The following is a 25,884-nucleotide window of genomic DNA, read 5'->3' on the forward strand; positions in this document are numbered from 1 at the left end:
TTGATTCGATTCTACTTATATAGGCAAGTATCAAACTACATAAATAGACAAAGATGATCAGGAAATTAAGAGAAACTCCAAGCTAAAACTAGCAAAGTTTCTGGATGTAATTACTTCATTTATTTGGAATGATTACGAAACATGTTTCAAAGATTAATATAATGGATGGACTAAAATGGAGGCACCCCTCCGTTGGAATAATGTTTGGTCGGTGTCCATCACAACTACAATACAAGCCTTAGTTCGGAAGATGATTGAGGCCCTGTTTAATTTGGGTTTTGAGAAACAATTGTGGGTCTCAAACTGATTATTGTACTCAAATTTACGTTTAATTTTAGGCCAAGTAATCAGTTTTGAACTCAGAATCAGTTCTCAAAAGTCCAGGCCCGAGTGTGGATAGATTAAAAGTGAGCCACTTTAATATGGAGAATAGGTGTTTGCTTGGTTGCTTCGGCTTCAATCAAGAAGTTTACAAAGAGTTGGCAGTTTGATTGATTGGGTTCTATGGGGTTTAGGCTGTGGGAGATGATTTCATTCACAATTTTTGGGAGTACATGGGAGAAAGAAATGGGACGATATTCTGTATACTATTGCATTGGTTGTTTAGAAGACCTTTGTCGGTTTGTAAGTGTTTTGGGGTTACATTCTTCGACCAAATTCTCCGGCACTGGCATGAGATTCTGCCAGGTCGAATTCATAACATGAAAACTATGGTAAATGGAAGAAATGGCGGCCTTCAAAGCCCAATGTGGGTAAGGTATACAGTTGCTCCCTTGGCAATCCAGCACAGCAGGAACTAGAGGCGGCTTTTAGGAATATGAGGCGCATATTGTATATTCCTTCCAGGTCCGATAGGCCACACAGACTCTTCGCAGGTGGAGGTGAGAGCTCTCCTTTTTGGTCTTAATGAGTTCTGCATCAAATAGAGAGGAAGCTTGAGGGTGACTTGGCCAATGTGATTTCTTGAGCCAAGGTTATGTATGGGCAACACCAGTTACCATGTTGCTGAAGCAAAGACAAGGCATTAACTGACTTGAAAATTTTGACCTTTTAGCTCAAAATTTGGGAGGCCTCTTGTGAACGAAGAGGACAAAACATTGTGTCACGGGGAATACGAAGGTTTGAAAAGCAACAATGTCTGGGGCTCATAATCAAGGAACGACGATTACAAATCACTTTTAATCATACTGTTAGGAAGGCCAATAGCCAATTCATTGGTATTAGGCTGGAGTCTCTCTTTGAGGGGCAATCTCTGCCCTCTTTTTCTTTTTTCCTTGAGTGTTTCTGCCCTACTGTAAATTATTCCTCTTCCAATGAATATGGTTTACTTCAAAAAAGAGTGACATAAACAATGACAAGACTCAGCCATACACACTTAACACATATTCAGCACTGCAGACTTCTTTCCATCCATACAATACTCCCTTCATCTCATTCCTGACTACATAAAATAAGGAAACTGAATCAAACCTTGCCCATCCATGCAAAATTGTTTTTATCTCTTTTCCACTCAGCTCCTTCCTCAAAAATGCACCACCCGATTAGACCACTAGCTTGCAATAAGTTCTTTCAACTCCTTCCTCTTCAAAACAGTCCAACAAAAAAAAACACCCTGTGGAGAAGAGGAAATTGAGAAACACCATTTAAAGGCATTCCGCCTCCTTAAGAGGCTGCAAGGCAATCCTGAAACAATGATTGACCTGTACCTTTCAAACATTGAAGGATCCAGAAAAACAAAGATTCAAAAATTATATATATTCCTTTAATTTCACTTGTCAATAACAATCAAAATCCCTTCAGTTACATACATACTGTTCCCCTGCTTTGCTCACTTCAACAACTGAAGGGAAATCATGGATATGCGCATCGCTCACTACCAACAGATGGATGATATCTCATTCCATCCATATATAAACTTTAAAAATAATAAATAGAACCCCGCCCCTCAATTCCATATCTAATCTATATACAAGTTTGTCTTCTCTTCTCGTTACGATGAACAATCAATCTCCCCCTCCTCGACATCACAATTCCAGACAGCATCCTCATCATCTTCCATATCTTCGTTCTTCATGAACAAACCTAATTGTTCCAATGGGTTCCCACAATGAGTAGCAGAAGCAACCATGTCAACATAATGATTTGGAAGAGAAAACCCTAGCATCTCAAGATCTTTCATTATCTCTCTGTTCTCGTCAATTTCAACGGTTTTCTCCATCTGAAAGAACGAAAGAAAGCAGATAAAAGTTGAGTATGGTCAACCTTAATACAACTCTCAAAACGAGGAAAGCAAAGAGAAAGGAATGCACCTTTTGCAGTGCTAAACGGGCTGCTTCTCTTTCCCTCTCCCGCCGCATTTTCAACTCAGCTTCAGCCTTCGATCGTGCAGCGGCTTCGGCAGCTCTCACTTGTGCTTCAATCCTTGCCTTCTCTGTTCAGTTTGTCAAAACCAAGTATGGAAAGAAACTGTTAGTGACATCAACTGTAATTCTCTGTAGAGAACTTCTGCTTTTAGGTCCATACTCTGTCTCCAAACTATCATAATCTGAATTCATAAATTTCTAGATCTATAGCACAACGTAGATATTGCAAAGAAATTAATGCCTATCCCCGTGCTTAATAATACAACAGCAATGCCCCTTGATTTCCCAGTATTAATTCTAAAGAAATCAAAAAATATATATCAAGTCCTTCCCAAACTAAAAATTTGGCGATTCAGGAGCATCCCATTTGTCATTCTCTACATCAGCCCTTACAACTCACTAGTCTAGGCTTTTTCATTTTCTTAGCTTATAGTGACAGTTCATGTCATTTTACATTAGTAGGGGTAGTTTGGCAAACATTTTCATTAGGGGCTGCCTATAGAAAGCCTTTTCCCTCTCATTCGTAATTAGTTTTTGAGATTTGACTATGAGATTGTAGAGATTCCTTCTCGGGGGAAATTAGAGGGAGAGATTTTCTCCTCTTCTATCATTTTCTTTTCTATTGAAATTAAAAATTGAGATTAGACTTTTCTAATCTTTGATCCTTTTTCATCATCTTTTATTTGTTTAATACAAGGTTAATATCGGATTTGTGTTTTCTTGCATCCCCTACAAGAATCAACATTTTTCATCGAAGATCCATTCATCCTCCGATGATGGACGAACACGATTCCGTGGCCATTTTACATGAAGTAATATCAGAGCATAGTGACAGAGATTGTAAGCGCCCGCTTCAAACATATTCTAGGCGGGGTCGCACCCGTGGGGCCAGTATGGGCAAATTGGGCATTTTAGATATTTTAGAGATTTTATGGTTTTTTTCAGCTGCTGATATATAGGCTGATGTATGGGACTTTTACCAGTTTTTCTGGAATAATTTTTTTTTTTTTTTAAATTGACAAATATATTCATACTAGCAAAGTTTACAATGGGGACCAGTAGTTTTTCTGGAATAATATTGCTACATATTTCTTCCCTCTAAATTTCTTTCTTCCTTCTTCTCTTCTCTTCTCTTCTTCTCTCTCTTCTCTTGGCTTCACTTAATTGCTGGATTTTTTTTTTGAAAGGTAACTATTTAATTGATGAACTGTAATCAAATTACATCATAGCACTTAATTGCTGGAATTTCTTAATTTCAGCTTGTATTGGAGAACAACAGCGAAAGATTGTAATAAATTTGTAAAGAAAGTCTCAAACCCCGCCTTACGCATCTGGAATTTTAGATCTTAGTCACTTACATCTAGGCTCGTAGCTCAAGAATTCATCTCTGAGAAGCTCTCTTTGTAATTCACTCAATTTGTGAAAAGAATCTTCGAGCTGGAAGCAAAAGACAGGATTCAAGTTTTCATCATCCCTATTTCAAGTCTGATGCAATTTGAATTGCCATAGGAATGTTGCCAGTGCTATGAGAAATTACAGGTTTGAAGATCTGAAAGTTTGAGCCTTAATTAGTTCCTACTATTAACTGTGGTAACCGCGTTGTAAAGCCGATGTCAAAATTCTGCTACAACAGAGACATCCATATACAGATAAGTTCAATCCTTGGAATTTGAGCAAATCGAAGGCATCTTGAAGTTGAAGTTGTGCCAAATAGCAGACATTGTTTAATCACTAGGAGCTCTTGGAGTTTCAGCTGTACAAATTTGCACTACCCATAAACGGGGATAACTTGACATGGCCGCAAGGCACAGCCAGTCCCTTCCCTTTATGTAAGCATGTTTTTCAAGAAGGGGAGTGGGTTAATCGTACAGAAGATGGTTACGAGCGGGACAACACAGAGCAATCTCTAGGCCTTCTTTATGCGTATACTTAGAAATAGGAATCTTCCCTCGGGCGGAACAACACAGAGCAGTCTCTAGGCCTTCTTTATGCGTGTACTTAGAAATAGGAATCTTCCTTCGGGATGCCGCTCCCGACTCGGAACCTCGATTCAGCACTCCTTAGGAAGGAGCTTTCAGGGAGCACGATCCCGAAGAGATGGAAACCGCTCCCAACCCGCTCCTATTACTCCATTAGTAACCCCCTCACCAACTTAATTGCATCAAACTCCTCCAACCGTTCAAAGTACTTCATTGGAGCAAGCACTGAGACAAATCTTCAGTAGGCAAGAGGAAAGAGGCCATGAAAACGAAGAAGGTTAGAAATTACTACTTCTGATGTACTTGAATTTTGAAAGATTTATATGAAGAGGGTGAAAATTTACTATTATTTATGTACTTGAATTTTAAAAGGCATATGATGAAAATATTAATATAACGTTCCCATGGTGCCCCCAACCTAAGACTCTTCTAGACCCCCACACTTGCCCACCCCCGCACCCACTTCATGCTTCTATGTGTGTATACAATGACAGACGAATGGAGATCCCTAAGTTTCATTGGGGAATGTAAGCCGGAGAGATCGTTGATTGGATGAGCACTGTTAAGTAGGTGTTCAACATCAAGGTCATTCCAGAGAGACAGGCACCTTTAGCCGCATCGAGATTTTGAGGTGACGCCCAAAATTGGTGCCTTACTTTGACACATCGGTAACAAAAGGTCGGCAAGCCTCCAATTCAGACATGGGAGGAAATGAAAAGATTGATTCCATTTGACTACCACCATCTGGAACTACAAGGTCTAAGAGCTATGTGCCTATTCCATCCCCGGTGCTGCCAATTAGATCCGTCACTACGTCTATTATTTCTTGTCCACCTTCACCTATCGCTACTTTGCTGCTACTACTGCTAACAATGATGACGACGACGATGATCCTGTTGCAGAGCATGCCAGGTTCGAGGTTATTTTAGAGCTAGAGACCATATTGAGTATGGGTGCAGGTGGGGGCGCATACATACAGATGTTACAGATGGCCTTACAACTTCTCAAGAGATATTGGCAGACGTTGTTCATGTGGATATGGTGCTGCTTGATATGGGCGAGATCTTTGATGCTCTTACAGTAAGATGCAAATTTCAGTCGATGATTGGTCTGAGCCGGATTGCTATTCTTCCATTCCGCCGGACATGCCAGTATATCATGGGTGACTTTGACGGCCTTTTACTCCCACTAAGGGGGTGACTCATTTACGTATTTGACCCAGGCGGACTACCGTGTTGGCGAGGCTGATGGGGAACTCGAGGGCAAGTTCTTTTAAGAAGGGGAGTTTGATTCGGAAGCATCCCTTTTCTCATTCTCAACATCAGTCTTTACAGCTTATTAGTCCGAGCTTTTCATTTTCTTAGTTTAGTAGTGGTAGTTCAAGTATTTTCATGTCATTTACATTAGTAGGGGTGGTTTGGGCATTACATTTTCATTAGGGGTATTTTAAACCTTTTATGTTATATTACGGATTGCCTATATAAATCCTTTTCCCTCTCATTTGTAATTAGTTTTTGAGATTTAGATTTTCTCTCCTCTTCTAGCTTTTTCTTTTCTATTGAAATTGGAAATTGAGATTAGTTTATTAGACCGCTTTTCAGGATAAGATCCAAACGATCCATCACCTGCGGGGTCGCCAAATGCTCATCATCGACCGCGGCATTCTTTGTCTAGCAGCAAGCAAGATGGTAGATCATTTGTTCATTCATTGTAAGTACTCGAGAGATGTCTAGATCCGAATCCTCAGGAGATTTGGGATGAGGTGGATCTCCCCATCTCAGTTGCCTAATCTCCTCAATAGTTGATTTTTTGCACATTGGCCAAAGAGATGGATTATTCATTGGAAGTTAGCTTTATAGGCTACTTTATGGGTCTTCTTATGGAAAGAAGTGCATGTACCTTAAAAAACACTGCCAATGGAACCCTATTCACCTAGTCAAGGATACTATTGCTCATTATAAATTGGGTCAAGATTTTCTCTTGCTTTAGATTGTAAGATTCTCTCTTGCTTCAGATTGTACTCTGCCACGGATACAAGACGGTGGAGAGACTTGCTTCTGAAATGGTAGGAAGGAGATTATAGCCCCAAAATGGTCTCCTAATCTAGTTGGCTAAAGCTTAATTTTGACGGCTCAAGCATAGGTAACTCTTAGAGACGAGTGTGGAGTTGTCTAATGGGCTTATTCAGGTCCTATTAGGATAAAGGACTCCGATGAGGCAGAAATGAGATCCGTATTCCAAAGGGATCAGAATTATGAATAGCAACGAATTGGACAAATCTTGAATAGCAACGAATTGGACAATCTTATTGTGGAGGTTGATTCCCTCAATATAATTAGATAGATGGATGAGAGCCGCTCTCATCCTTGGAGGTTCTCCAAACTGATTGATGAGAATTTTGATCGAATGGAAGGTTGGTCAGTTCTTTTCAGCATATTCGGAGGTCGGTTAATGGAGAGGCAAACCGCCTCGTTAGATCAGGGGTAGATAGTCCTTCTATGGGGATTTTTTATTTCTTGCCCCTTTGATTGTAGCTCCTTTTGTTCTTCTCCTCTTCTCTTTTTCTCTCCTGTAGCCCCGACCATCTCGGTCGTGGTTCTAGTTTTGTTGTAATAAATCATTCATATGTGCAGAATAACATTTCTTAAGAGGGTACTCTTATATCGTATAGCACTGGATTTCTGTATTAAATAATAGAAATATGAGTACAAATCAACAGTAAGAGTAAAAAGATATGAGATTATAAATTTATTGGGCATTAATTATTAGAGCGCCAACTGTATGTATGTATGTATGTGTCCACACACACACACACACATATATATATATAAGCAAAAAGATATGAGATTATAAATTTATTGAGCATTAATTATTAGAGCGCCAACTGTATGTATGTATGTACGTGTCCACACACACACACATACACACACACACACACACACACACACACACACACACACACACACACACATCAACAGTTCTGCACTCCCTTGTTTTAAGAATGTCACTCCTCTTCATTTAATCATTTCAGACTTCCCTAATTAGCCGTTAAAAGCTATAACAACTCCTAAACCAACTCCCAAAAAGCTATCAGCATTCAATAAAAAAAGTGTTAAATAAATTAGGATTACCATTCCCTTGGCCCTCCTCTCTTCATTTCACACTCCTCTATTAGGTCATTAAAGGCTGTTACAATATATAAAAAGCTAACAACAGACAATTAGAAGTGTGTGTATGTGTGCGTGTCCCAACTCTTGTCATGACAATGTCATCACACTTTTCTGATTAGCCATTAAAGGCTGCCACAATTCAAAAAAAAAAGAACGAAACAAAATTAGACAGCCAACTATGTTGCATGGATTCGGATTCGTGTGTTGGGATCCAACACGGATTAGAGGTGTCGGATTCGGCAAACCCCAAAAGAAGGATTTGTGAATTCGATAATTTTTAATTAAAATAAAATTTAAAAAATTAAAAATTATAATTTCAAAAATATATTTTCAACAACCTATATATATATATATATATATATAGGGAAAGGTGTGCGTACTCGGTCGAGTAGATAAGCTTATCTACTCGGTCGGGTTAAAAACAGTGGGGGCCCACATTTTTGGGATGATCCAAACCATTCATTTGAAAGGCCCTTACCTAGATAGGGTGTCCACAAAAAATCAGCCCCATAGGATCATCCTAACCCATGCAACAGTGGAGGGAAAAATGGGGAAAAATGGACAAACACAGCTTGTCCACAAATCTGCCAATTTTTCCCTCCACTGTTGGATGGGTTAGGATGATCCTGTGGGGCTGATTTTTTTTGGACACCCTATCTAGGTAAGGGCCTTTCAAATGAATGGTTTGGATCACCCCAAAAATGTGGGCCCCCACTGTTTTTAACCCGACCAAGTAGATAAGCTTATCTACTCGACCGAGTACGCACACCTTTCCCATATATATATATATATATATATATATATATATATAGAGAGAGAGAGAGAGAGAGAGAGAGAAGTGTTTCTGCGCAGCTGCACATATAGCTATCTGCGCACTAGTTTCTTAAAATGCTTTTCATTCGCTGATGGTAGTGGGTTCCACATACATTTTAACGTTTCAACAAAAGAAGAAAAACGACACTCGAGCCCTTGTAGTTTTAACGTACAAAATATAAATGACCCTCTAACATTCAGATTGGAGGGTTAGGATCATCCTATGGAAATGATTTTTGGAGCATAACCTATTTAGGCTATGGCCCATCTAATGGACGGTTTGGATCATCCTATGGTGTAGGCCATACCGTACTTTTAATAAAGTGAGAGTGCCCTCGTAAGAAAACAGTAGTGTTGATAACATTTCCTTCTTTTTTTTAATAGGAATTTGCTAGCAAACTTCTCCTATGCCACTTCTCGGCATGTGGCCATCCTATGGTGTAGGCCATACCGTACTTTTAATAAAGTGAGAGTGCCCTCGTAAGAAAACAGTAGTGTTGATAACATTTCCTTTTTCTTTTTATTAGAAATTTGCTAGCAAACTTCTCCTATGCCACTTCTCGGCATGTGGCCATCCTTGTGCAAAGATGCGCACATGGGCAAAGGTTGCTAGCAAAAGCAAAAGTAAGAAAAAAAGTAATCATTACAAAAAAAAAGTAAAATAGCTAAGTTATAAAGTTTTAAATGAAAAATTACCTAGAAATGGTTCTAAAGTTTGAAAATTACAAAAAAAATACCAACAAGATGTAGTAAGATATGACAATTATCAATCGTAACTCTCTCTCTCCCAAAACGAACTAGACGAAAGCTAGCTTTTTTTTTCTGTTTCTGGTTCTCCCTCTTCCGTCTTCGCCTCCAAGACTACCCAGAAACGGAAAAAATTCCATTCGAGTCCTCATTCCACTCGAGTTCCCCTCAATTGTACATAAAAAAAGACGAGAAAAAACTAGGGTTTCCCCTAACCCTCGACGGACATTTCTATCTCCACCTCGTCGGAAAGATCTAACTCCACCACGAAAGCTTCCCCTTCTTCTCCTCTTCTTCACCACTGGTTTCCCCTAACCAGTAGGCCGAGACCCACCTTTGATTAAATAAGGGAAAAGCTTGGGTTTCTTTGCTTGGTATCGTGGTCATCTTCAACAACTGGATTTTGAAGACCTCTTTTGCGAAAGCTCATCTTCCACCCAGGTATTTTGTCGAAATCCAAATCAAAATCTTCTCAGCATCCAAACGGGCCCTAAATGCTTTCTGCAGGCTTTGAAAAACCCCTACTTTGAAAAAACTCCTAAATCCGTTTTTTTCGATTTTCTCGGGTTAGGGTTTAAAAAAATCACTGAACTTACCTAGAACGAAAGTTCTGTATAACTCAACCAACTAAAATACATCCTCAACTACAAAATACATCCTCCAAATCAGATTTTCTTGTAGTTTAAACCCAGATTTTCCTCTTCTTAATTGATTTAGGATTTCTGTGTGTTTTTTAAGGGATATTGCAGATTTTATTTAAACCCAGATTTTCCTCTTCCAGGACCTTTACTCGTTTTTTATTGAAACAGATTTCGTCATTTCCCCTTTAAAACCCTTTTTTACCCCCTTTAAAACCCTGAATATAGTATTTTCTATTATTTTTCTTCTTTTGGTGTCATTTCCCTATATCTTTAGTTTCAAATTGCTAGTAATTCATATATTTCTCCTCAATCGAAATTAATCAGTTTTGGACTGATAATCTAGAGCATTTAAATTTTGGAAACTGATTGTGAGTCCAAAACTGAGTTCAATACTGATTATTGGACCCAAAATTAAAAGTAAAAATTGATTGAGGGTATCAATTGTATCATATCAGTTCTTCTTTAAATGCATGATATTTGTTACTTCAAATATGTTGTTTTGATCTTTTTTTATTTGTGGTTTGTTTGTGGTGGTTTTGTGGTTTTGTGGTTTATGGCTGGTGGTTTGGTGGTTTATGGCTGGTGGTTTGGTTGTTTCTTGGGTGGTTGTTTGGTGATTTGGTGGTTAATGGCTGGTGGTTTGTTGCTTTATGGCTGGTGGTTTGGTTGTTTGCTGGTTTATGGTTGCTGGGTTGCTGGGTTATGGTTGGTTGTTATAGAGTAACCTTTGACGGATGATTCTTCTCCACTCGCAAGGCTTGGTGGTGGTTTATGGGTGGTTTGTGGTAGTTGACTGGTTTGTTATCTAGTGTTGTGACCTAGTAAAATGGATGACGCTTCGTTGCTTGCTTCTGTGTTTGATGTTGATGAAGTATGTGGCACATCCTCAGGGTTTGTTGAGGACGCTGTGTCGCAAGTATGCGGCCTATCGATAAATGATATTGATGAACACGCCTTCAGTTTAGGTGATCAAGGGGAAGAATTAAATAATGAAAACCAAGTAGAAGATCAAGGGGAAGATTTAAATGAAGGTAACCAAGTAGAAGATGGTGAGGAAAGGAATGACGAGGAGAGTGTAGACAAAAGGCCATTTGTTGGGCAGGAGTTTGATAGCTTTGAAGATGCCTACAAATGTTATAATACCTATGGCTTGAGTAAAGGTTTTGGAGTGCGAAAATCTACTACAAACAAGTCGACCAAGACAAATGAAGTGATATTCAGAAAGTATGTGTGTGACAAGGAGGGGAAGAAAAACCCTAATGACAAGAGACAGGCAGGTAAGGAAGTGATTCCGCGTCACATTGTTAGGTTTGATTGTCAAGTGAAGATGGCGATTAACGTGAAAGGCAAGAAGTGGATAGTGTCAGTCTTTGAAGACGAACATTCGCATGAACTCACTTCTCCACTTAGAAGATGCATGCATCGTTCACACAACCGACTATATAAGAAGGAGACTGTTAAAAATTTGATGGATAGTTACCATGGAATTGGGTTGCAGGCTGCTGGAATTGCAAAAGTCATTAATGTCCAATCCGATGGTGCAGATGGTGTTCTTTCACCACAGCAAGTGCAGTCCCATTTGAGATTGAAGAAGAAAAATAATATGGGGTTAGACGCTGGGATAGTGGCCGACCGTCTCCAACGGAAACGACCTAAAGAGCATGACTTCTTTTTTTCTATTGAGTTGGACTCAGAGTGTACATTGAGATCTATGTTCTGGGTTGATTCGAGGGCTAGAGAGTCTTATATGACCTTCAGCGATGTGATTGTCTTTGATGTGACTTATAGGACCAATATGTATTTGATGCCCTTTGCACCATTTACAGGGGTCAACCATCACAGGCAATCTACATTGTTTGGATGTGCGCTCCTTGCTGATGACACTGAGGAGACCTTCACTTGATTGTTTAGGCAGTGGCTGCAATGTATGCATGGAAAAGCTCCAGGAACTATTATTACGGATATGGATGTGGCGATGCAAAATGCAATTAAGAATGTCTTCCCCAATACACGTCATCGGTTTTGTTCTTGGCACATAACAAAGCACTTAGTTGAGCATGTTCCTGCAATGAGAGAGGCAGATGGTGACTTTCCAAAGGATTACTACCATTGGTATAACACGGGTGATATAGATGAATGTGAGATGGAATGGGGAAGATTATGTTTGAAGTATAAAATTGATGAGAATGATTGGCTAAGTAAGATGTGGGAGCTAAGGATTCACTGGGTCCCGGCCTATTGGAAAGGTAATTTCACTGCAGGCATGACTTCTAGTCAGCGCAGTGAAAGCATGAATGCTTTCTTCGATGGTTTTGTTAACCAGAAGACTTCTCTGCGTGATTTTGTTGATCAATATGAGAAAGCGCTTGCTGACCGTCGTAGGAAAGAAACAGAAGAGGATTTCAAGTCAAAAAATTCAAAGCCGACAATGACTACTGGTAGCCCATTGGAAGATGATCCTGGAAAATACTAGACAAGGACAATTTTTGGCCTTTTTTTGTCTGAGCTTAATGGTAGTAGATTATATTGGGGTAAGAAACATAGTAAAATTGGCAACGAGACTACCTTCAATATAAGGAAACGTGGGGATGATGAAATGTCAAAAGGGCATATGATTGTGTACAACGATTCCGATGGTGTTAGTGCAACTTATGAATGCTCCATGTTTGAGACTTCAGGTATATTATGCAGGCATATTCTGGCCGTATTTGACCAGAAGCAATTAAATTCCATTCCCGAGCATTACATTCTAAGAAGATGGACAATTGATGCTAGATATCAGTTGTTGGGTGGAGAACCTACAAGTCAAGTAGGTAACGAAGGTGCAACCCCGTTTAGAAAGTGGTCCGTAATGGCAAAACGACGAATAGTAGATGAGGAACTCGATAATGACGACTTTATTTTAAAGAAGTTAGATGAATTTTACTCTGAATTGGTGGTTGAGATTGAGCAGAGAAAGAAAGAGAGGCAAGTTCACATACCCGTATTGGCTAGCCAAGTGCAATCTAACTCTCTTCCCACTCAAGTACCTGGGATATGTATTCGAGACCCCGAAGTTGTTAAAACCAAGGGCCGGCCAAGGGAAGCATCACGCTTGAAGTCTTCATTAGAGCTCTCCCAATCCAAAATGGGGAAAAGGAAGTGCGGAGGTTGTGGGGAGTTGGGACATAATCTGAGAACATGTAAAAAGAAAGCCAAGGTTTGACTTTGAATTCTTCTCTATATGCACATACTCTCTTCTTTCTATGTTGCAATTTTCTCTCCGATTATTACTAAATTTTTATTGGTTCTAATAGATGGGTACACTACACGAGGGGGAGGAGGAAGAGGAAGGGGAAGCGGAAGATATCACTTCGTGATGTTGCTCCTTTCACTAGGTATGTGTTAGTATCTTTGTGAATGTTTTGTAAGTGAGTAGGACTTGTTTTGTTCATTGGGTTTGTTTTATACATTGATATTTGAACTTAGGTTTTTTTCCATGTGTATTGACTATTTGTATATGGTATTGACTATCTGACTATCATTTCATTTCAATTTGAGTATGGGGAGTATGCACTTTTATTTCATATGTTAAAGGGTTTCTGTTCATAAGGTGAGCATGGTATATTCTCATTTTAGAAATAATTAAGTTTCCTTCAAACTTTGTGAATGGAGTTTCTATTCAGACTCCGAAGTGTCTCACTTTTGCTACCTATATGATAGATGAGTTTTCTACCTATTTCATTCCTGGTCTTACCTTTGCTTTTATTATATGTGCAGGGATCGCGACAAGTGTTCTTTGAAGCAATGCCTATTTGAAGCACTTTCAAGTTGAAGAAATCAACTGAACTGATGTGAAAATTTTGAACTTCTGTCTTGAGTTGTATGAACTGAAAAGAACTGCTTGTATGTACTAGTTGTTAATGAATAAAATGAAATGAAGTCTGTAATGTTGTTGGTATTTTTTCACCGTAATTGTAATAACTTCTACTTTTGCTTGTAGTTTTGGATTGATAATTGTCATATCTTACTACATCTTGTTGGTATTTTTTTTGTAATTTTCAAACTTTAGAACCATTTCTAGGTAATTTTTCATTTAAAACTATATAACTTCGATATTTTACTTTTTTTTTGTAATGATTACTTTTTTTTCTTACTTTTGCTTTTGCTAGCAACCTTTGCCTATGTGCGCATCTTTGCACAAGGATGGCCACATGCCGAGAAGTGGCATAGGAGAAGTTTGCTAGCAAATTCCTATTAAAAAAAAAAGGAAATGTTATCAACACTACTGTTTTCTTACGAGGGCACTCTCACTTTATTAAAAGTACGGTATGGCCCACACCATAGGATGATCCAAACCGTCCATTAGATGGGCCATAGCCTAAATAGGTTATGCTCCAAAAATTGTTTCCATAGGATGATCCTAACCCTCCAATCTGAATGTTAGAGGGTCATTTATATTTTGTACGCTAAAACTACGGGGGCTCGAGTGTCATTTTTCTTCTTTTGTTGAAACGTTAAAATGTATGTGGGACCCACTACCATCAGCGAATGAAAAGCATTTTAAGAAAGCTGCACTTCTCTCATATATATATATATATATAGAGAGAGAGAGAGAGAGAACATTTCCTACACACTTGTGTAGGTAAGTTACCTACACACTACCTTAAAATACAGTGGGGGCCCACATTGTTTGGGTGATCCAAACAATTCATTTGAATGGTCCTCACATAGATAGGGTGTCCACAAAAAATCAGATCCATAGGATCATCCTAACCATTCAAACTATGGAGGCAAAAAATGGACTCATTTGTGAAGGTTTATACACGTCCATTTTACCTCCACAAATCGTAGGGTTAGGATGATCCTATGGATCTGATTTTTTGTGGACACCCTATCTATGTGAGGACCATTCAAATGAATTGTTTGGATCACCCAAACAATGTGGGCCCCCACTGTATTTTAAGGTAGTGTGTAGGTAACTTACCTACACAAGTGTGTAGGAAATGTTCTCTCATATATATATATATATATAGAGAGAGAGAGAGAGAAAGAGAGAGAAAAGTGTAGCTACACATACGTGTAGCTAACTTAGCTACACCGACGGCTTAAAATACAGTGGGCCCCACATTGTTTGGGTGATGCAAACCATTCATTTGATGGGCCCTCACATAGATAGGGTGTGCCCAAAAAATCAGCTCCATAGGATCATCCCAACCCTATGATTTGTGGAGGCAAAAATGGACGTGTAAAAACCTTCACAAATCTGTCCATTTTTGCCTCCACAGTTTGAAGGGTTGAGATCATCCAATGGAGCTGATTTTTTGGGCACACCCTATCAATGTGAGGTCCTATCAAATGAATGGTTTGGATCACCCAAATAATGTGGGCCCACTGTATTTTAAGCTGTCGGTGTAGCTAAGTTAGCTACACGTACGTGTAGCTTCACTTAACTCATATATATATATATATATATATATATATATATATATATATGGGGAAAGTGACTGTGACCGCTAAAAACATGGCGGGCCCACATTTTTGGGGTGATCCGAGCCGGTCATTTGATAGGCCCTGACGTAGATAAGGGGTACCCAAAAAATCAGCTCCATAGGATCATCCCAACCCTTCGTACTGTGAAGGTGAAAGAGGGGAAAATGGACGGGTAAGTGGGCAAATTTATACCCACCCATTTCCCCCTCTTTCACCTCCACAGTTAGTAGGGTTGGGATGATCCTATGGAGCTGATTTTTTGGGCATCCCCTATCTACGTCAAGGCCTATCAAATGACCGGCTCGGATCACCCCAAAAATGTGGGCCCACCATATTTTTAAGCAGTCACCTCATATAAGCTTATATGAGGGGCCGCTCACAATCACTTTCCCCTATATATATATATATATATATATATATATATATATATATATATATATATATATATATATATATGTGAAAATTTTGAGGAAGAATGGTTGAGGCCTTAGAGTAAGAGAATAGAAGAAGGAAGGGGGCCTGATGTTCTGTCGTCCAGGCGCGGGTTTTTATTAAAAGAGTATGGGTTGTGCTTTCATATAAAAAAAGTTAAGCAAGAAACATGTTTAAAGGGAAAATATACAGGATTCGCATTTTAAAAGAGACAGTGATGAGTCGGATTCGCCCAAAAAAACAGGATTCATACAGGACACGGCTACGACAAGAATCTAAGTGTGTCTCCCACGTGAATCCATGTACGATTCGTGTGTGGAGACGTGTCAACACAGATTCGGCATAGGGGGGGGCAAAGAATCCATGCAACACAGCCAGCCAGCCATAAGTTTTTACTAAAGAATTTTAATAATCAAAAGTTCAACACGGGAGTGTACATTTATGGCATGTCTGTAATTAGCACATTTATAGGTTTGTATAGGTCCATTCCCCATGGTTTTAAATTTCCCCAAAATGACTGAAATGTTTCCATTTCCCACCAAAACGAAATCTACAAGATTTCCTTTTACGTCATTATTTCCCCAAATTTTCGACTGAAATGGTAACGACATAAAAAATGGAATGATATTATTTGTATTGCATTTCATTTCATTAATGTAGAGAATGTTACTTGATAGGCAACATCATTTAACTGCACAACAAAGTAGTCGTATCTTCTGTATGGAATACCTCCTAATTCTATGTGATATTGATATAGAGTTGGGTTTCTTAGAGAGGACTGGTCTTCTACTTTCCTTTACTTCATTACATTGTACTTCTTTATTGACTTTACTGTTCGCAGACATGTTTGCACACGTCTTTATTGTTCCACATGTCATTACATTGTACTTCTTTAGTGATTTTACTGTTCCAGACATGTGCGAGAACACATGTCACGAAATGTTCGATGTCATTAAGCCATTATAGATGGCTTTCTTGCTTATGTCATGATTTACAAGTATGTATTTGGGCTTCTTTTTTTTTAATGGTAAGTATGTATTTGTGCTTATTCTAGCATTTCCCAAAGTTTCATCTTAAAATTTCATTATTTGCATATGTTTATTTTTAAGATTAAAAAAATCATAATTTGCATGTGTTTCATCTATATCCTTTCCGTGATTTTACAAGATTTCCACCAAAACCCAAATGTTTCCGTTTCCATGCCAACCGAAACCCAAATTTAAAACCTTGCCACCCTTTATCCAAATTCATCTATTTCAAGCTACAATCACCACATGCAAATTATAGATACAAGTTTGTATGTGATTGTGTCCATGGTTGTGCATATAGTAGTTCAAATCACCTTCAAGTTGCTTCTTTTCCAATTTTTCTCTTTCTCGCTGCATCCTAATTGGATCTCCTTTCTCACCCTGAATGATGGAGAAGATTAATAACAAGCACGAATTGACACTGAATAGATAAAGTGTTGTAACATTTTGAATTTTGAAGATAGAAAACAGAAGGAGAAAATAAATACATGATTCAAGAGTGTCTTGTTTTGTGCTTTCAGGATGGTGTCAGCAAAACGGCTCCTCAGCATTGCAGCACGGAGAGCCTTGTTGGGTGATAGTTGCTCGTCATAAGAAGGATCTACATGAATCATCAAACGTGACAACAGGAAAGAGCACTTACCCTTTTAAAAAAACAGATAAGAGCAACTATACAGTCACTATCACCACAAAGACTAGTACCAACACCAGGATTACCAGGACAAGAACTAGGCTCAAAATTTTCTTCTTCCACAACACTTGCAGCCCCTGCATGTTCATTTCCAAAGTAATGACTGTCTGCGTATCAAGAAAATAGTCCAGATACCAAGCTTCCTAAAATTATGAAGAGAAAACCTTTCCCACCATCAGAATCAGGATCTGAATTGCCCCTCCGCGTGCTAGTTGTGGTTTTATTACATGCCGGACGATCCTATATTTAAACACAAGGATTTCAATTAAAGCTTGCATTGGATATGATCCAAAACGGTTCCTTCAGAAATCCAACGACCAGAAAAAGGTACAGGATAACAAACCACTTGATGATTCTCTTTATCCAATGATCTATCTGAATCCAAATCTGAATCAAAATAGAAGATGAAAAAAAGTCAACCACACCATGATATAAATTGTTCATCACTGGGAGAAAAGGACTACTAACCACTCGATGAAGCTTGAGTGAAATCAGTGTGAAGGCGACAGCAGCTCATGTCGTCGCCTGTGTCATTTACACAGGTAGCAGGGCTCTTAAGCGAGTTACCATTGCCATTGCCATGCTTAAATCTATTATCACCGCTATTACCTATATGACACCTTGCCAATTAGCTCTTAAAATGAGCTGTATAGCAGAGAATGTCGACAATACAATGCCACTTCATACCTTTGAGTAAGTCCTTTCGTAAAGAGCTGTACCCAGGACTACTTTTCACATCTGGACACTGTATTCACAAAACCAAAAGCAAAGAAACGTAAATAAGTCGAGTAAGTACCCGAGGGGAAAAATCAATCTTAACAATTACGCACAACAAAAAATAACAACATGTAAGTCATGAATCCCCTGAATGAACATAAGTACCGACTTTGGCAGATTTAGCTTCAATACAACTCCTTATGATTCTGTACAATTCCCATGCTGTTTCCTCATCAAAGGCATCAATATCCACTTCAATTCTGCCGTTTGTTCGCCCAAGTGAACTAAATCTCTCAAGAAAATTAAGCAAGTGTGGTGGCATATTCCCATGTGACAATTTAGCCAGATCTTTCCTCAGCTTCTGCTTGTCTTCAGATGTCAATGACCTCCTGGATAGCGATTTTAAGCAGGAGGCCGGAGTTTTAGGAACAATTTGTCTAGACTCATGGGTTCGCTTCGGTGTCTTTTTCAAATTTGGCCGCTGCAAAGTCATGCTTTCCTCTATCCATTTTGCCTCCAAGGATTTCCATCTCGAGTTAAAAATGTTATTTAGTTCCTTCGCCATGCTGTGGACACCATTACCTGGAGGGTTATATTGCATGGCATTGGAAAAAGTCAACCTCACATCTGAAGCAAACTCTCGCGCATCCGAGTACAACTTGGTTTCCAGTTTACACTTTATTGTACCCAAGTCCATTGGTTCAGAGATAATTGAGAAATAATCTGGAATTTTCAACTGCACTGGATCAACAGGATGGTTAAACACCCAACCATCCCGATGAGTCATTAGCTTCTTCAGAATAACAGCACACTGCCTCATCCTAACACCATCCATTCCCTGCCTCTTCCCCTTTTCTTGATAATCCAACCTCCTCATAGATCCACATTTATTAGCATTTGACACAGTGGATCTTACCACGGTCTTGTCAGTAACCATCATTTCTACATCATCAGAATGACCAGAAACACTGTATTTTTTGTTCATTTTTAATGTTCTGCGTCCTTTATCAAGGGTGTTCTGAACACTTTCACTAGTTAATGACGATTGCATGGCAGTAGGAAGTATATGACCCAATCTCTCGCACTCTACTTTGATACTTTCCGTTGCAGATCCCAGGTAAGACAGTTCATTCTTCAAATTTTTCCTTAATGTAAGCTTTAACGGAGCACGCATAGCTGAGAGTTGAGAGAACTAAAGAGGGGAACTGTGTAAATTTATATAATCACCATCAGAGATCATGACCATGGACTTATATGCTTACAAGAATGCCAGCAGACTTCTCAGATACCCGGAGTAAAGAACGAAAAATCATTTCTCACCAAAGTGGCCACTTCTGATCCTCCAGCAAATCCTCACAAAAATGCACCGGCAGCAAAACAAGCGCATGCACCAAATCCTGACCACATTCTGAAGATAGTAAGAACTAATTACCATGAGTAATAACAAAGACAATTCTGCATATATTCAGCAGTCCTATAAGATGTATGGGGGACTGATATCAGCACTGCCATATTTTGATAATAGCACTGGTCACTTTGTTTTACACCTTGCTGGTTGGATGTTGATACCATCTTGAGTATTGTAGCAGCCATGAAAAGATAGAAGTGCCATCAAAATAAGGCATGTGTGCATGTGCGCGCGCGCACAACACACACATGCGTGTTTAGCAATCCACAAAGCGTATAGCCCTTAGATAGCAGAAATATCAATCATCTAATGACCTAAGATTTAGCCAACTCTTTGAATTTATTGTTGACACACGTCTCATGCCGTGTCCGACACAACACGTGTGTCCACATGTGTCGACACTCCTTTGGACACTTTTAAATGTACTGCTAGAAATGTTACAGTTAATGTGGGCATGGGGACACGTTTTTGTACCATGTCAAGTGTGACATTATAGAATAATGTGTTAACCTCTTTTATTATAAACCCTTTTCCTGGCTCTTCTTTAACTAGTATTTGTTGTTATATACCCTCTCCTAAACCCAAAACCATAAACAAACTCTTGTTCCAGTACTATATTCATTGTATCATATTGGTCTCCCTTTCTCGTTGTATATTGGAGATGGAAGAGAACTAGATTAAATTGATGGCTCCGTTGTTATTTGATTATTTCATGTTTGTTTTAGATTATAGTTTATTTAATTCTAAGATTTATTAGTTTGTTAGACGAATACCATATTTATATTGTTACAAATTATGATAGTAATCAATAATTTTCTATAAAAATATCAGTAATTTTATTTTATTTTTTGAAAGCTAGCAATTCATTAAAAGAAGGGAAGACCGAGACAGTCAAACCCAAAGTACAAGATCGAAAAAGAGAAAAGAAAATACAAGGGAAAAATACAATTACGGAGGGAGGAAATCAAACAACTCCAAACTAAGCCTATCCACCCCTCCTCGAGCTAAACTATCTGCCTCCTGGTTTGCCGATCTTCTAATGTGATTGAATACTATGGCAAAATCACTTGTCTAATCCTCTACTTCATCAAACAAGGATGCAAACCTCCAAGCCGGGACTCGCGCACCTTGTAGCCATCTAATTACATTCATTGAGTCACCTTCCACAATGAGCAAGCTCAAAATTTCACTTGGAATATACTTAATGCCTTGATGAGCAGCTTTTACTTCTGCCTCACTAGAATCCACCATCCCAATAGGACCGGAGAAAGACCATAGCACCTCACGCAAAGAATTCCTCAATACTCCACCAATCCCCGCGGACCTGGATTGCCCAAGCTAGAACCATCAAAGTTTAGCTTGAACATACCTGCCGGAGGAGCCTCCCAGTTTTGAACTGTGATATGCCACGACTCATTACCGTTGCATATTGTTCTCCATCCCTCCCATAATTCATGAGCCGATACAAATAAAAACATAGGGGTAGTTTTCACCCAAGATATGACCATGGCTATTGCATGAATGTAAAGGAAGTAAGGAGACTTTGCAACTCCATCGAAGATCCTAGCATTCCCTTCTTTCCTATGATTTATGGAGTGTCGCGTGTCGACATAGACACGGAGGGTCGGACACGGCAATTCCCTAAAATCTAGACACGGGGACACAGCAATAAACAAGAGTACGACTTGTATATACAATGAAAATCAGAGGCAAATGTACAACTTTCATTGTCTACAAGTAATTTATTTCGGCTACTGATATTGGTATCATCATGTTTTAATAAATGCACAAACTTAGCTTGTCTTTTCCTATTCAATTAGCTTTTGAGAGCTTTTTGAGAAATGAAATAATCTTCTGAAAGCTGTTTAAATGAGAAAAGACAAGCTGAGTTTGTGAAATTATCAAAACATGGTAGTGCAAAAATCAGTAGCTTATATTCCTGTGTTAAAAGACTTTGCAGCCTATATTTCTGTATAAAAAGACTTTGTAGCCTATATTAACAACCTAAATTATCTAAAAAAAACTACTATTTAAAAAATTATCTAAAAAGACTGTTTGTGCCAACATCAATAGACCCTATGTTGCCTACATTTCTGTCTAAAAAAATATTTTGCAGCCCACTTTTTGGTATAAAAAGACTTTGTAGCAGAAGGAAGTAGCACAAAATATATGAAAAATAATAAAGAAGAAACAAATTGAATTGGCACTTGCTAGGTGTAATGACATGTTATCATGTGCTGTTTTTTCTATGAATACTGACATGCATTTCAGTTGCAGACATTTACTGGTGACTGATGCAGAATACTTTTCTTACTGTAATGAAAAGACATTTACTGCTGACTAGGGCAGACTACTTTTTTTACTGTAATGAAAAGACTGCACAGGCAATGATGGATTATATAAAAAATGAATAAAAACCTGACCACTTATATAAAAAGTCAAAAATAACTGGAATAGTCATTTCCAAAGCATCCAATACGAATTAAAAACTCAGATAAGATGTAAGAAATGGCAAAAGGTGGTTTTTGTAAGTTTTCTATGCTTACTCTTGCTATAAGTGTCGAAATCCGTGTCGACACGTGTCTACACACGTGTCCGTGTCGACACGGGTAAATGCTAAAAGTCAGACGTATCCACGAATCATAGGTTCTTTCCATATGACCCAAATAGTTGCTAAAAAGCAAGAGTTCCACAGCACCTTTCCTTTATTTCTCCATGGAGCCGCCTCCCATTGTTGAAGGAGCTCAGATAAAGAGGACAGAAAATTTTATATGTAGGTACGTGTAACCATTTCAAGATTTTTAGATTTTGCCCGATCATACAACTCGTGTCCATGCCGAAACTCGACACATGGATCCGTATCCACAAATTATGATTATATATACTTTCTATTTTAGTCGTGTCCCCGTTTTCATATTTTGAGGGTTTGCCATGTCCGACACTCCATGTCCTTGTTGACACGCGACACTCATGTCCGTGTCCACAATTCATAGCTAGTAACCAACAAAGCTATCAAATAATGTTTATGACTCAGATAACGGAGTTCTGAGTAATACCGAACTACATGGCTTATACACTAAAGCGGCAAATATTTAACAAGAGACAAAGGTTGAAACTATGCCAATCCATTTGCCTGGTAGCAGCTTTTGAACATGCCTAGCGTGAATCTATGTGGATCATCATTGTGATTACCTGAACCATGCAGAAATTTTCAACAGCATACTGATGTAAATATTCAGGGGAGACTTCAAAAAAATGGTGTCCATCAATCTAACTAGAGATACTTTGGCAGTAATTGGGAATGCTTTGCCTTTAAAATGTTTTTTTCTCTTTTGTGTTCCTATCACTAGTGAAACATCTTCCCTGCTGCTTTATGTTGTGATTTGTCCAACAATCTAAAATCATAAACACAGGTTGTGCACGATATGGACCATTCATCCAAAGGGCTCAACATGGATGTCCCAATAAAGCAAAATCACAGCTCACCACCAACCAAAACACACAACACCTAGCCCACTTTCATATTGGCCGCAAGTGTCTAAAATCAAGGTTTAAAAGGATCACCAGAATATTACTCATTTGTTGAGCCCCGTAGACCTTCCACAATTTTGCAAAACCTCCTTCCATTACTAGGTCATCACTTTTTATGAGCCGAATCACTCCAAAAAGAATGGCATTCAGGGGGGATCAGGGTGAAGTTGTGACAGCACTTCAATAAATATTATAATGAACTATATTCTCTTTTAAAAGATCATACAATTTTGAATTTTCAAGTCCACTCTTGATGGAATATTAAGGGAACTGATATCAATGCTCCAATGTTTTGATATATCCTCTCTTCTTTCTTGTCTTTTAGTATTTAAAGGGCTGTCAAAAGGTTATTACAATTCCCAAAAAGCTCTCACAAACTCTTTACAAACTAAAAGACAAGAAAGTTGAGAGGAAATATCAAATCATTGGAGCGCTGATATCATTTCCCAATATTAAATATGCAAGACAATTCTTCAAAGGCTATCATGGAAGTGTCGAATAGAAACACTGGCATGTTGAGACTTACATACCCGCTTGAATCGTTGAATATTTCTTTTCTTGTTGATTGAATCATCAATGCAATTAGTACTTGCATGCAAGGGTGCAACTCGGGTCGGGTTGGGTCAGGTTGAGGCCAACCCAAACCCGAACCGAGGAACCATTTACTCAACTCGAGCTTGACCCGACCCTTCTTTCCGACCCAAACCCGACCCAACCTGAGTTTTTAAGCTTGGAAAGAAATTGATAAAAAAAAAATGTTGGGTTTCACCCAGGTCTGGTCGCGCAAGCCCTCTACCCGAACCGAACTCAACCCGGGTTCGGAAGACTCAACCTAAACCCGAACCCGACTGGACTTTTTGTCAAGTTAAATCTAAAGGGTTCGGGTTGAACCCAACCTGAGTTGCACCCCTACTTGCGTGCTTGCTTGCATCATCAAAGATTGTTTTATTGATTGCCATATCAACAATAGTAAGACTTAAGAATAAAGTGGACACTCTTCATAAATATTAGTTAAAAAGTAAATAATTTTTCAGACAGTTTATATAGAGATGGATTTATTTTGGAAGCTTTTATGCATTGGGTGTGTTTTGCCCTTACAATAGGCTGTCTTTATCTTTGATGATCTTATGTTTAGCACATGACAGTCCTGCTATTTTATGTTAATCTCTTATTTTTCGCTTAATTGTTCCATCAAAAGAGACCCACTCCAAAAGTAAGTACCAAAATCGAACAGGAGTATGAAACACTGGAAAACAGCACCATTCATCTTTCTTCTTTCTTTTTCAAGCTATTGAGAAAAAAAAACAGAAAAATACAAAAATATCGAAGGAGACGAGATGCCCCGAGCTCCAAACTAACATCCTATTAAAAATATTATAGATCCATTTAGATAGTTTCTCTGTCTAATATCTTTCATAGATTCAAGCAATTTGTTAATAGGTGTATTAATCAATACAGCAACATCGTCCATAGATTTGCTTAAGCAATGCATTAGCGACTAGTTAATTGAATTGTTCCATGGTATCGTTAGAATTTTGTTCAAATGAATCACACAGATATTGTTTTGGTAGATGAAAAGCAACAAAATAGAGTTACATATAAAAACTTACCAAAAAAAAAAAGAAGGAAAAAACCGTATATAATTGCCGATGAATGGCAATCTTGTCTGAGCTTTCGGGGCAGGCTTTCCAAAACCGGAAAGACAAGGCACACCACTACATTGACCTATACAAACATTAACCCAATATACTATTATAATTATTATCCTTAATTATTATTTATAAATATGAATTATAATCAATCAACAAAGCCCTAGATTGGATTTTACAAGAAAGAATGCCTCGCTATCATCACCATCATCATCAATATTCAACCCCATGATTATATTATTATTTATGGATATAAGAATTAACAAGAATCCAACAATTTTTTTTAAAAAAAATCAACAAAAAAGCAACAGTCTGATGCAATTATCTTCTGAAACAACTATGCTAACAAAGTGAACATCTTCTTAAGAAGTGAAACAAAAAGAGACCTAAAAAGGAAGGGGAAAAAAGAAGAAAAAAAGCTCAGTGAAATTACCTACATGAGAGACGAGAGAAAAAACATCAATAGCAATACCTAGATGCATCAGTGTAATTATTTTACAGAAACATCTTACCTTGAAAACGCAGATCCGAATCGATAAAACTAGGGTTTGGGGCAGAGAAAAAAGGGCTTTCTAGTTCTAACAGAGTAGAGTGGAGGTTTAGGGTTTTAACGCTCAGTCCCAAATCCCCCAATTGGCTAGTGGGGAAAAGCAAGTCGCATATATCCCGCTTTTATATTCACCGCCTCACCGATATTTTCCATTGTAATCACGAGGCGTGCGCGTATCAATTTCCCACCTCTAAAAAGAGGAATGACATGGGGCCCGCACATCAAACATGGATCGTTCATCCTTGGCCCGTACAGTTTTGTGGTGGGTCCAGCCTTGAATCGCACATTACCTACAGATTGCTTGTTTAATGATTCTAATTATTCAATCAAGATTGTGAAGATTGACGGTCGAAATAAATCACCCATTTTGTGGGCCATGGTTCAAGGCAGTCTAATTTGGTGGGATTTTCTCAAGGGGCATGCATAGTGGATGGTCCAGATGATGATCAGGGATGTCCGTGTGTAATCTAGTTGCGGTCCCGCACGGGCGATGGTGATAAAATGGGATATGATCTTGATAAAATCGGGATGGAGATGGATATGTGATAAAATATTGATAACCCTACTAATTTTAGGAGAATTAATCCGTAGAGAGAGATTATTTTAATCAATCCTTGATTTTAGGCGATTTTTCCATTCCTTGATTTTATGCGTTTTTTCAATTCCAAAATAAGGTTTAAAAAAAGGGTTATA

General features: G+C 38.5%; 1 protein-coding gene across 7 annotated transcripts; it reads right to left on the reverse strand.

The window, feature by feature from the left end:
- Window positions 1-1,740: 1,740 nt before the first annotated feature.
- Window positions 1,741-25,298, reverse strand: LOC143854104 (transcription factor GTE12-like). 7 transcript variants are annotated; one of them, XM_077363864.1, is made up of 13 exons: window positions 25,154-25,296; window positions 24,603-24,717; window positions 19,374-19,450; window positions 18,223-19,258; window positions 18,024-18,081; window positions 17,805-17,945; window positions 17,680-17,723; window positions 17,501-17,576; window positions 17,363-17,413; window positions 17,134-17,246; window positions 16,960-17,026; window positions 2,310-2,431; window positions 1,741-2,218 (listed from the first exon to the last, which is right to left on the reverse strand). In XM_077363864.1, exons 4-13 carry the CDS (start codon window positions 19,225-19,227, stop codon window positions 1,991-1,993), a joined length of 1,905 nt encoding a protein of 634 aa, XP_077219979.1. In that variant the 5' UTR covers window positions 19,228-19,258; window positions 19,374-19,450; window positions 24,603-24,717; window positions 25,154-25,296; the 3' UTR covers window positions 1,741-1,990. The 7 variants fall into 7 exon arrangements, with proteins under 7 accessions (XP_077219979.1, XP_077219978.1, XP_077219976.1 ...); XM_077363863.1 differs by lacking the exon at window positions 24,603-24,717 and having other exon boundaries at window positions 25,154-25,298; XM_077363861.1 differs by having other exon boundaries at window positions 18,223-19,450.
- Between the last annotated feature and the right edge of the window lie 586 nt (window positions 25,299-25,884).

Source organism: Tasmannia lanceolata, unplaced genomic scaffold, assembly GCF_043159265.1.
Source record: "Tasmannia lanceolata isolate RefF3 unplaced genomic scaffold, GAP_Taslan_0.1 ptg000020l, whole genome shotgun sequence".
Classification (NCBI taxonomy): domain Eukaryota; kingdom Viridiplantae; phylum Streptophyta; class Magnoliopsida; order Canellales; family Winteraceae; genus Tasmannia; species Tasmannia lanceolata.